Raw genomic sequence first — 11,378 nt, 5'->3', positions numbered from 1 at the left:
ACAATCTTTATCCTCCATAACCATAGTGAGAGGAAGATGACCTGGTCCATGCTTGCAGATGAACCTTGCAACACTTTTTGCAACAACACTCTTCTCAAAAGAAGGGATGACCACAAGCTCAAGTAACACCGCAAATAAGGTTAAGCGCACTAGGTAGGGGCGAAGCGTGGGTAGGGGGCGAGAGCTGGGTAGGGGAGCGAGGGTGAGTGGGTAAGGGGACGAAGGATGAGTTGGGGGGGGGGGGGGGGGGGGGGGGGGGGGGGGGGGGGGGGGGGGCTGAGGGTGAGTGGGTAGGGGGACGAGGGTGAGTGGGCAGGGGCGAGGGAGTGTGAGGGGGTGGGTAGGGCGAGGGCAAGAGAGAAGTGTATAGGGTGGGGGTGTGGGGAGGTGGAGAAGGGATGGGTAGGAAACAACAGATCAAAAGCAGATATAGATACAATGCTAACCTAGCAGATAGCAGATACCACCTGAGTTATACTGGCAGCGGTCCTCCTACTGCGCTCCTTTGCGAGCTTACCCAGTGTGAATGCTTTCAGTAAAAGGGTCAACTGAGTAATCAACTTCTGTGACTTCTATGCTAGTTGTTGGCTTAAGTGGCTCATTGGGCTCAGCTACAGTAGGAACATAACAAAAGGGTGTGACCTCAGGCAAAGGTTGAATAGATAGTACATAACAAGGCATAGACTTGGTAGCTTCCAACTACTCTAGCAGATCTTTGTTTGACCCTTCTGGTGTAGTAGGCTGTTCTTGTTCAGGTTGGTTTCTATTGATAAAGAAACTTGCTGCACCACCGGATCCATACCTCCTTCTAAGCGAATTGGTTGCATCGGAGAGCCAGCAGTATGTATCCACATGGCATCGTTTCCCCAATCATGAAGTGATTTATTGTGTTGCAGCCATGGTTTACCGATGAGCAAGGGAAATCTGCCCTCAACCTGGGGAAGACGAACCACAACAAAATCCAAGTTAAAAGTAAAGTCTTGTACCTGCAGAGGCACATTGTCCACTATGCCCACTGGGTAGACTGTCCGCTCGTCGGCCAATGTAACTGTGAAGCGAGCAGGGCGAGTAGGCTGTAGACCTAGAGCTAACATAGTGAACTCGGGCATCAGGTTGATGCCACATCCACCATCCACTATCACTCCTGAGAATTTCCGACCCAAGACGGACACTATCAAGCGAGGGCTTCTATAATCAGTGAGGGGAGCATCATGATTGGGTATCATATAGGACTCTGATAGTCGCAATGGGAGGTGCCCGCCGCTAGGACCTGCTCCGGGGTAAAGGGATTGATTAACTGCAAGGGTGTCACTTCTGAAACTAGCATCTAGCCGCAACATGTCATAGAGGGACACTTTTTGGAAAGTGTTCTTCAAGACTCTCTCTGTTGTAAGCTTTTCTTGTCCTAACAGTGGTTTCTCTGGTACCTTGGTCTTCTGTAGATGTGAAACTGCTTCCAAGAAAGCTTCATCAATATTGGAGAGCAAAGATTTGGATTCTTTTTTGGCACCGGGGGATGGCTTGTCAACAGCGGAAGGCAGGGTATCCACTGTTGTGAGAATGTGTAAGGGAGTTGAATTTGCTGGAATGCTAAGATCGAGAGCAGCTCTCTAGGCCCGAGTGAGGACACCAGATGGCTCCTCTACCAACTGCAACTTATTTTGAGGGGTAACCACGTGGGTAGAAGGGCGGCTGAGGAACGGTGCTAACTGCTATCAGATTGATCTTGGGAAAGGTAAACTCATTCTGGCTTTGACTTGGGTTCGAAGTCGTGGATGCACGAAGTTTAGGGCAATCCTTACTGTAGTGATCCTTCGTTTCAGGGCAATGACGACAGGGAGGGGACCCTTTGGGCAGAGGGCATTTGCTTTGGTAATGACCATATTCCCCGCATTTGTAGCACAAAATGGGCCGATTCAATAAGCGAGTCGAAGGGCGAGGTGGTCCTTGCTCCTGGTGCATGGAGTTGGAGGTGGAGGCATAGAAGCTTTGAGCCTTGAGGTGCTGAGGGAGCATGGTTATGATAGAAGCTCTAAGACAGAAAAGTACTTCGCATACCTTGCATAGAAGGGGCTGTCAATAAAGGTGGCATATGGTGTGGATGGCCACAGGGGGAAACCATGTTGGATGCAAGTGTTGGCCCTTGTTGAAGAGTAGGACCAAGACTTTGCTGCATTTGTCGCAATCCCTTGAGGTAGTAGCAGTCCTTGTCTTCATGTCCAGACTTTTCACAGAAGTGGCAGTAAACCCGAAGGGGGCATTCCTGTGGAGGGTGCCCTGGAGAGCGGCATGAGCTACACCAAACCATAGCCTTAGTCTCCTGTTGAGACTTGAGCTCTTCTAGCTCGCGCTTGATCTATTCCAACGCCTCGTGATGTGGAGGCTTCTCTTGTCTAAGAGAGAAGGACCTCTCCTCATGAAGAGCTCGCTGTAACTTTAGGGCTTCCAGTTCCCTGCGTAAAGAAGTTAACGGATCACAAGGACTTTCGTAAAACACTGAGGGATCTCTACCTAAGGGGAGTTGGTGAACAGCTTCCTAGCTCCCTCTATCCTAGTAGCAGCCGCGACAAACTCCTCCAGAGTGGCATTAGGTCGGAGATTCTCTTTGAGTTTTGGCTAGGAAGTTTTGGGAAGAGCCTTCTCCACCCACTTCTTAACCATAAATTCACCCGGTTGTTGAGCTAGCTTGGCTACCAGAGACTTTGTTCTGGTCATGAGCTGTGCAAAAGTCTCATTTGGCTGGAGCATTAGATTTGCCAACTCATCCAGGACCTTCTCCTGGAAGCCCCCTGGTCTGAAAGCTTCACAAAACTGTTGTCGTAAAGTGGCTTAAGTTGCAAAGTGGCTCTCTACAAACTGACTGTACCGCTTGTCTGCTAAGCCATCCAAGGTAGATGGAAAGAGTACCAAATAAGCATCTTCTCTATTATGACCACGACCTCTACAAAGAGATACAAACCTCCTTGCATGGTCGTCTGCAACTTCTGAGGAGAGTCCCTTGAAAGTAGGAAACTTGATGTTTACCTTGGCCAAAACACTGGTGAACGCCTCCATGGCCTCTTGCTCAGGAGCCCGTTGCTCAATAGCTTGCTGTAACAAAATGGGAGAGAGATTTACTGGGGAAGGTGACTTGGAAGATGTAGAACCGGATGGAGGAATGGATGATGCCGTATGTGGAGGTTTTGGTGATGAGGTTGGTGGACTTCTACTAGGTACCAAGGGTTGACGTCTTTTGTTGTACTACTTCACAGGACTCAGTAGTGCACTTTGACGCTCTAATGACCGCCTAGTATGTGTCATGCAGTGACCACAAACCCAACCAAGCTTTGGGCAAGAAGACCTTGAACTGGTTGAACACAGGTCTAGACTCTACTAGACCAGGGCAAGTGACTAGACCACCTGGCTGGACTAGGGACGAGGAAGGACTAGACTAGGACGAGGACGAGAGCTTGGTTGGACCAGGGCGAGAGAGGACCAGACCAGCAGGGCGAGATACTAGGTCAGCTAGAGTAAGCTATCGAGGGTGAAACTGGATCTGACCAGCAGGCTGCATTGGGCAAGGCGAAGTAGCGAGGTTAGGTAAAACCCAGCTAGCTCCTCGATTTGTACCTCAACAGAGAGTGAGACTTCAGTTGAGGTCCCACCGGGCGTGCCAAAAATGAGAGCACCTGTAGCGCGGATAGTGTGTCGTGCTCTCTACAGTGCGTGCTCCTCAGTGCAATGTGCGTGACATCTCACTCGAAACAAAATGGAAACACAGGAAACAATAGATAACAACAAATCAACACAGAGACACAACAGCAAACCAGAACATATGGACTCGACTATCTCAAAGGAACCGATACAGACTCTGGCGTGGTAGCACACTCAGCTCTAGCCCAGAACTCACGGGTACAATGGGGGTGTCGAGGCTCAGATGTGCGGGGATGGTGTAGAGTTGTTGTGTATAGACTCTCTACTCTAGACGACGACGCTGGACCATATATGAAGAAGATAATCGTGATGACCCAACAACTACTACTCATATGTGCCACCATAAAGAGCCACCAACGGCTCATAAAAGTCATCTAAGTCTATCTCCAAACTGAATGACCTAGCCACGATGTCCAATAGATCACTTTCCATATCCCTGCCCCAGCCCAGAGAGTCCGTCCAGTGTGAATCAAACCAGACGAACTGTACTAACTGTGTGTCATGTGAAAGTGACACTGTAGCTTGCTACATATTTAGAGAACTCCCATATGTCCTCATCCAAAATCATATAAGGTGACTGTCCCTTGGGGGATGCATAGTGTGGTCAGAGGATTGCTTCCAGGGGAGGAGCCCTACAAGGAGATGTTGCTTCACTAGATTCGAGCTCGAGTCCCTCATGCGGTCGGCCCTTGGAGCCGGTCCATCAAGTGGATTTTTACAGAGATGCGCATACTTGGTCTGAGCAAGATCTTGGAGGACCGATTTGTTGCAAGCCTACTTAGGTCCTAGGAGCAGCTGAGGAGTTGCGTGGAGCAGCATAAGCCCACTTGCATGGAAGAGCGCTTGAGGCAGCCTCTTGTTTGGAGCCCCATGGTTAGCACACACAGAGGCCACCTGGTTGGTAGCAGGCCTCATGTTTCTTGGGGTCCCATAGTAGAGGGTCTTGCTCGGCGACTGGCTATAGTTTTCAGGCCTTCTCGAGGAGATTCAAAGCATTTAGCTACGAGGCATGAGGTGGGTGCAGAGCATTTGCCAGGATATTGCATAGGCTATCCTAGCTGAGTGGCATACCCCTCTAGAGGCAGCAGCTGCAAGATGGATGGGGCCCTTTACGCAGCTAGAGGTCCTCATTGCTGCTCAAGCTTGCTCGGAGTCAGTACCCCACATGTTCTTTGAAGTTCACGGAGAGGGTCGCCTTCGCAGAGTCTCAAAGGCTGCAGAGTGCTCTTTTCGGAGGATCCCAGTTGTGGGCTTTTGTGGGAGGACTTATATCATAGATCCTGCCCTAGTAGATCTTGAGTCAAGACACTGGCGCTTTGGGCTTGGGAGATTCGTTTTGTGGCACGTGTGCAATGGGACCCGGGAGAGTGGTTCTGGCGGGATCTTTCTCTTCAGTCGATTACCCAAGGATTCCTTTTTTCAAGCACACAGTTTGTTTGGGGCGACACATACTGGCCACACGGAGCGAGGCTCGCCCAACTACAACACTTCACTGGTAGGAGGAGGGTCTCACAACCGAGTTCTTGTCAGGCTTCTTGGAGCGGTTGTGGGACAACAAGCAGCCGAGGAGAGTTACCATGTTTCAGTGGCTTGTTGCGCATAGGGCTACAACAGTTGGAGTTGGTTGGTATACAACGGCTTCTCGGCAGCATGTGCAGTCTGTGGCCATCCTTTGGAGAGTCAACGTCACTGTTTGTGGGACTGCCCCATGGCACAACACGTTTGGCTTCGGGTTCTTCGGCTAATGCCAGCCCTCTCCACAGCCTGACAGTACACTTGGGGTGTTGCAGCCTGGTCCACACTCACGGGCCCTGCGCTCCACTTTGAGTTGGCTCCATTAGCAGGATGATAGTGATTCCGGGGGGATTGACCTACAGTTCAGCTCGCCACAGAGCTCATCCCCCAGGAGTGGTGTAGTGATAGAGAGTGGCGTTGGGAACTCGTTTGCGGCCTGATCCTCTAGTTCATCTGGCGGGCCCGTTGCTTTCGCCATCTTCGAGGCTTGCCCTGTTCCACCAGCAGAGACTGTTCGTGACTTTTGGCTAAAGATGATTCATACACTCAGGGGTCAGTTTGAGAGACGTCAGGGCAACTCTGATCGCATGCGGGAACGCCGAGAGGCTTTCTTGCGACTTTGAAGCCCAGGGCCTTTCAAGTTTCTTCACCATGGTTCAGGTTGTGCCTAGATGGCACTACCAGCCACCAGTGTGGCTTTTTCCTCCTCCCATCTCGTGATTTAGCCCATATTGTACTTTGTTTTCTCACTGGGAGAGTCTCCCCATTTTTTTGATAAAGCCCTCTCTCATAGAGGTGGTTTGTAGCCCTTTGGGCAGTTCTATTAACTAATGGAAGGATCTTTTTCTTGCAAAAAGAAAGTGTTGCCCTGTACGGGCATTGCCTTTTGGTACTAAAGTCTCTGATGGACCTGTAGAGTAATAGGTGGTGGTGGAGCAGCAGATGTTGAGGGAATGCCTGGAGGATGTGGTTCACATGCACAAACCATAATCTTCCTAGGCACTTTTATCTGCCTAGCTTGTCGAAGTCTCCTGCACTTTTATCTAGCTTGTCTATGTGTCCTGCTCTTTCTCTACTTATTTGTCTGTTTTCGCTCTTTCTTCGATTGACACCAGAACGTCAAATTTTCAAAGTGCCAATGCATAGACAAAAGGACCTATCACTGTCTCTATGGCACATTCACCCTTTTTTTTCTGCCACGGTTCCTTTTGCCTTGGTTGAAGGAGGGGTGAGGCCTTTCTTTTAGAAACATGGTAATAAATCATTAAGAGTCTTCTTGACAATTATTGGAATGTCTCTAACACAGGATGCATTTCTGAAGTCTTGCTGTCTTGAGGCAGCATTAGAGATGAGGAGAAATTTGCAGCAATGGGAGCAAGTATGTACAACAAAGAGAACTAGTGGAGCAGTTTGAGCTTTCTTTGGCTTTTCACAAAGGGTTTAACCATGTTGACATGTCATAGGCCCTTCCGTTGGCTGTAGAATTGGGGGGGTCGTGTGAACTTGAGGTGAGGATGGAGTATGCTACTCTTCTGGAAAGGCGAGGAGAACATAGATCTGCCCTTGGACAGTATGAGAGTCTTCTTAGTGCGGGCGTCAAGGGCAAACAGCTTTCTTCAGCCAAGGTAAGCTAAAGCTTAGATTCTAATTTTCGCTCCTTGTTTTAATCGTAACAAGACAAATTCTATTTGGTAAGTTTCAGCAGGCGTTTTCCTTTATAATGATCTAAAGAAGGATATTGACAGTAGCTCCACTATCAATTATATGACCAGGCTGGAGTGGCACGAACATCAATACATTGTGGTGATCCATGGAAGGGAAGGCAGATGGCAATTCAATGTGATGATGCTTCTCTTTACATTGAATGTGCTGTTATCTTCGAGAGTATGAAATTATTAGAGGTACGTATGTTTTCAACATTTTTTTTTTCTGTTAATATTCCATCAACAACCTGCTTTTTTCATGCCCTTTCCTCCTCAGTGAATAAGTGCTTTAGGTACATGAAAAACCCTACTTTCTTCATGCAATTATCTGCCTTGTCTCTCATTCACACCAAATGAACATGTCCAGAATATTTTGTACTTGTTTAAATGATGTAGGATGGACATTCCCTCTTGCCTCTCCATGCGTGTATATCCTTAAGTAGATTTGAAATTCTACGAAATCGCTTTGTTGAAGCCCATGCGGGTGCTTGATGATGTCCTCCAGCATGCAGCTGACTGTGTCTAGTATTAGTCTGTGCAAGTACTCCAGCTTTGTGTGGTTTACTATGTTCTTTCAGGATGCTGGGGACTTCTTTGAACTAGGAGGGCAATTGGAAAAAGCATTTTCTTGCTATATTTGCATGAGGAACCTTACAAAAGCAAAGTCTCTTTTGAATCGAATATGCAGTCCCAAACATTTTTGTGAGGTCTAAAACTTTAAAAGTTGGGAGATTTTTTAAGATGGAAAAATTAAGCATTCATGCAAGAAACCCTAAATTATTCTATGTTTGTGGTATGTAAAAGTATGCAAAAGTCATGGAGGAAGCTGGAGACTTTGCTGAGGCCATGTCAGCATATGATTTTGCAGAGGTAATGCACATTCGCCTTGCTTTTCTCAATGAACCCCTTTTGTTTGTTTGTGAAGCCTTTGTTAGGTTCTACATTAGCCATTACATTTGTAAGTATCACTATCAAAATCCTGGAAGGAGGATGCATTCATGCAACCCCCTCTCTAGCCACCCCTGGGATGAGGGGGGTTGTGGGCAGCCCATTGTGTGTGTGTGCGTGTGTGTGTATGTGTGAGTGTTTCGAAGAGTGCTTCTGAAATCAAAAGTTGTTTGTATGAAGACTTCGAAGAGGCCCGAAGACTTCGAAGAGGCACCTGACCTTGAGGTGCGAATTCTAGTACAGGGACCTTATGGATCTGGTAGCGCAATATGCCATGAATGTGGTTATCTTGTTTTTCCCAAGCAAAATGGCCATTGCGCAGGATGTTGGATAGTGGGTTGATTTCCTTCTCAAAAGCCAGGCTGTCCGAGGCGTTTATTTTGGTGCTCGGGGTTTCTATGAGGTACTACTGGCAGATATTGAGGCTAGAAACCTTCTGCTAGAGATGTTGGCACGCAGATAACTCATGTTTTGCCCTGGGCACTTACGAAGGACTGTCAAAGTCTTATTCGTCACAAATGTCTGGTGTGGGTGGAAATTGTTGATTTCCCTCGCATGTGGAGGCATTTTCTTCCTTTGTTGGCTGCTCAACTTGGCAAGGTGATTTGCCCTCCGAAATTGGATGTGAACACCAATCGGTTTTGTATTCTGTGGGATATGGATAAGCATACCCCGGATGGAATCATGGTGGATTCAGGGGATCCTTGGATGGGCAAGCGTCCTTTTAAACTCAAATGGGGCAAATTTGCTAACTCTTGTTTTCGATGCGGTAAATTTGGTCACATGCAATGTGAATGTCCTCAACCTATTTTGCAATCCCCTCTTTCGGTTGTTCCTTCCTCTACCCCTATCCCTATAGGCAAATCTGTTGATGAAGCCAAATCGAACGAAGTCCTTGCTATGAAGGTGACTTCCAATGCGGATAAAGGGAAACACAAAAATCAGCCGTTTGCGGATGTTGGGAATGTAATTGCTGGGAAAGGCAAAAATGTTGCGTCAACTGATGTTGGATCATGGGTGATACCTAAAAAGACAGTGAAAATTCTCACTCCACCTTCCTCTTGTAATTATGTTCCTCTGGTTAACGCCAATAAGAATGTATCGTTTAAGCAGCTTCCCTGCAATGACAATCGCACGTTGATTGACGCTTGGGAAAAAGCGATGAACTCTTATAAGGATGTACTTTTGGGTGAGGCTTCCACTTCTCAAGCAGTTTCTATGAACAAATTTCCTGCTTTGACTCGGCGGATGGGTTCTGTAGCAGGGCTACAGTGTCCTTCACGGTACAGTGTCTTTCACAGGACAGGTCTAGGCTGGTTCACACTGGACGGACCCTTGGGCTGGGGAGTGACACGTGGCAGGGTACCGACGGTGGTCTAGTGGACCTCGTGGCCAGGTCACCACATGGCTGACATTTATGAGCCGTTGGTGGCTCTTTATGATTGTACATATGAGTAGTCGTTTTGGGCCAGTGGGATTATCTTGTACGTAGTCGTCTAGAGTGGGCTTTTACACAGAGCACATCTTCACCATCCCGGCACATCTGAGCTTCGACACCCCCATTGTACCTGTGAGTCCTGGGCTGGAGCTGAGTGTGCTGCCACGCCAGAGTCTGTATCAGTCTTTGAGATAGTCGAGTCGTATGTTCTGGTCTGCTGTTGTGTCTTTGTGAGCTCTGTTGATGTCTATTGTTTCCTTTCTGTTCAGTCTGTTCTAGTGAGATTGTCACGCACATTGCACTGAGGACCACCCACTGTAGAGAGCACGACACATTATCCGCGCTACAGGTGCTCTCATTTTGGCGACCACGATGGGATCTCACATGAAGTCTCACTCTCTGTGGAGATACAAATCGTGAAGCTAGTTCGTTGTTACCGAGCTTCGTCCCTTTGCTTGCATTTGGGTTGCTAGTCTGTTGGTCTGGTCCTCTCTCCCTGGTCCAACCAGTCCTCGTCGTCGTCTCTGGTCCTGGTCTAGTCCCTAGTCTCTGGTCCTCGTCTCTGGTCTTGGTCTAGTCCCTAGTCTTGGTCCAATCCTTCTCGCCTTGGTACAGTTCTCCTCGTCTTGGTCCAGCTAGGTGGTCTAGTCATTGGTGGTCCTGGACCAGGTGGTCTGGTCATTATCCTCACTTGTCCTAGTCTAGACCTTTGTTGTTCAGCCCACAGTTAAGGGCCCTTTTTTGCCAAAGTTGGTTGGATTGGTGGTCACTGCATGACACATACAAGGCGGTCAGTCGAGCGTCAAAGCGCACTACTGAGCCCTCTGAAGTACTATCACAGAAGACGACCTTTGACACCTTGTAGAAGTCCATCAACCTCATCACCTATACCTACACATACGACATCACCCATTCCTTCATCTGGTTCCGCATCTTCTATATCACCTTCTTCAGTAAAGCTCTCTTCTATTCTGCTACAGCAGGCTATTGTGCAACAGGCTACACAAGGGGCCATGGAGCCATTAGCTAGTGTTTTGGCCAAGGTAAATATCAAGTTCCCTACCTTCAAAGGACTCTCTTTGTAGGGGTCCTGGTATGAACAGAGAAGATGCTTATTTGGTACTATTTCCATCCACCTTGGACGGCTTAGCAGATAAATGGTACAGCCAGTTTGCAGAGAACCATTTTGCAACTTGAGCAGCCTTAAGACAGCAGTTTTGTGCAGCTTTCAGGCCAGGTGACTACCAGGAGAAGGTGTTGGATGAGTTGTCCAACATTGTGATCAAGCTAGAGGAGACTTTTGCAGAGCTTATGACTAAAACTAAGTCGTTGGTGGCCAAGCTCCCCCAACAACCCGGTGAATTCATGGTTAAAAAGTGGGTGGAGAAGGCGCTTCCCAAAACTTCTCAGCAAAAACTCCGAGAGAGTCTCCAACCCGACGCCACTCTCGAGGAGTTCATTGCAGCTGCTACTAGGATAGAGGGGGCTAGGAAGCTGTTCAACAACTACTTTTCCATAGAGACTCCCTCTGTGTTTTCGGAAAAAAGTCCTGCTGATCCATTGACTTCTTTGCGTAGAGAACTTGAAGCCCTAAAGTTACAGAGAGCTCTTCAAGAGGAGAAATCAATATCCCTCAGACAGGAGAAGTCCCCACATCACGACGCTTTGGATCAAATGAAGAGAGAGCTAGAAGAGCTTAGGTCTCAGCAGGAGACTAAGGCTATGGAATGGTGCAGCTCATGATGCTCTCCAGGGCACCCTCCACAGGACTGTCCCCTTCGGGTTTACTGCCACTTCTGCGAAAAGTCGGGGCATGAAGACAAGGACTGCTACTACCTCAAGGGATTGTGACAAATACAACAAAGTCTTGGTCCTACTCTTCAACAAGGGCCAGCACCTGCATCCAACATGGTTTCTCCCAATGGCCATCCACACCACATGCCACCTTTATTCACAACCCCTCCTATGCAAGGTATGCAAAGTACTTTTCTGTCTCAGAGCTTTTATCATACCCATGCTCCCTCATCACCTCAAAGCTTCTATGCCTCCACCTCCAACTCCATGCACCAGGAGCAAGGACC

General features: G+C 48.2%; 1 protein-coding gene across 2 annotated transcripts in view; it reads left to right on the top strand.

Moving 5' to 3' along the window:
* Positions 1 to 11,378, top strand: part of LOC147461069 (uncharacterized) — a 145,628-nt gene that overhangs the window by 73,696 nt on the left and 60,554 nt on the right. The window contains exons 8-12 of one of the 2 annotated variants that reach the window (XM_086508697.1): positions 6,515 to 6,586; positions 6,672 to 6,833; positions 6,981 to 7,109; positions 7,490 to 7,618; positions 7,716 to 7,781. In XM_086508697.1, coding sequence (XP_086364823.1) covers positions 6,515 to 6,586; positions 6,672 to 6,833; positions 6,981 to 7,109; positions 7,490 to 7,618; positions 7,716 to 7,781 — 558 coding nt within the window. The remainder of the gene's footprint in view (positions 1 to 6,514; positions 6,587 to 6,671; positions 6,834 to 6,980; positions 7,110 to 7,489; positions 7,619 to 7,715; positions 7,782 to 11,378) is intronic. The other variant, XM_086508698.1, reaches the window with a different exon arrangement.

This window comes from Adiantum capillus-veneris, chromosome 3 (genome assembly GCF_014529385.1).
Source record: "Adiantum capillus-veneris isolate H3 chromosome 3, ASM1452938v2, whole genome shotgun sequence".
Classification (NCBI taxonomy): Eukaryota; Viridiplantae; Streptophyta; class Polypodiopsida; order Polypodiales; family Pteridaceae; genus Adiantum; species Adiantum capillus-veneris.
This window is presented reverse-complemented; position numbering and strand designations above follow the sequence as displayed.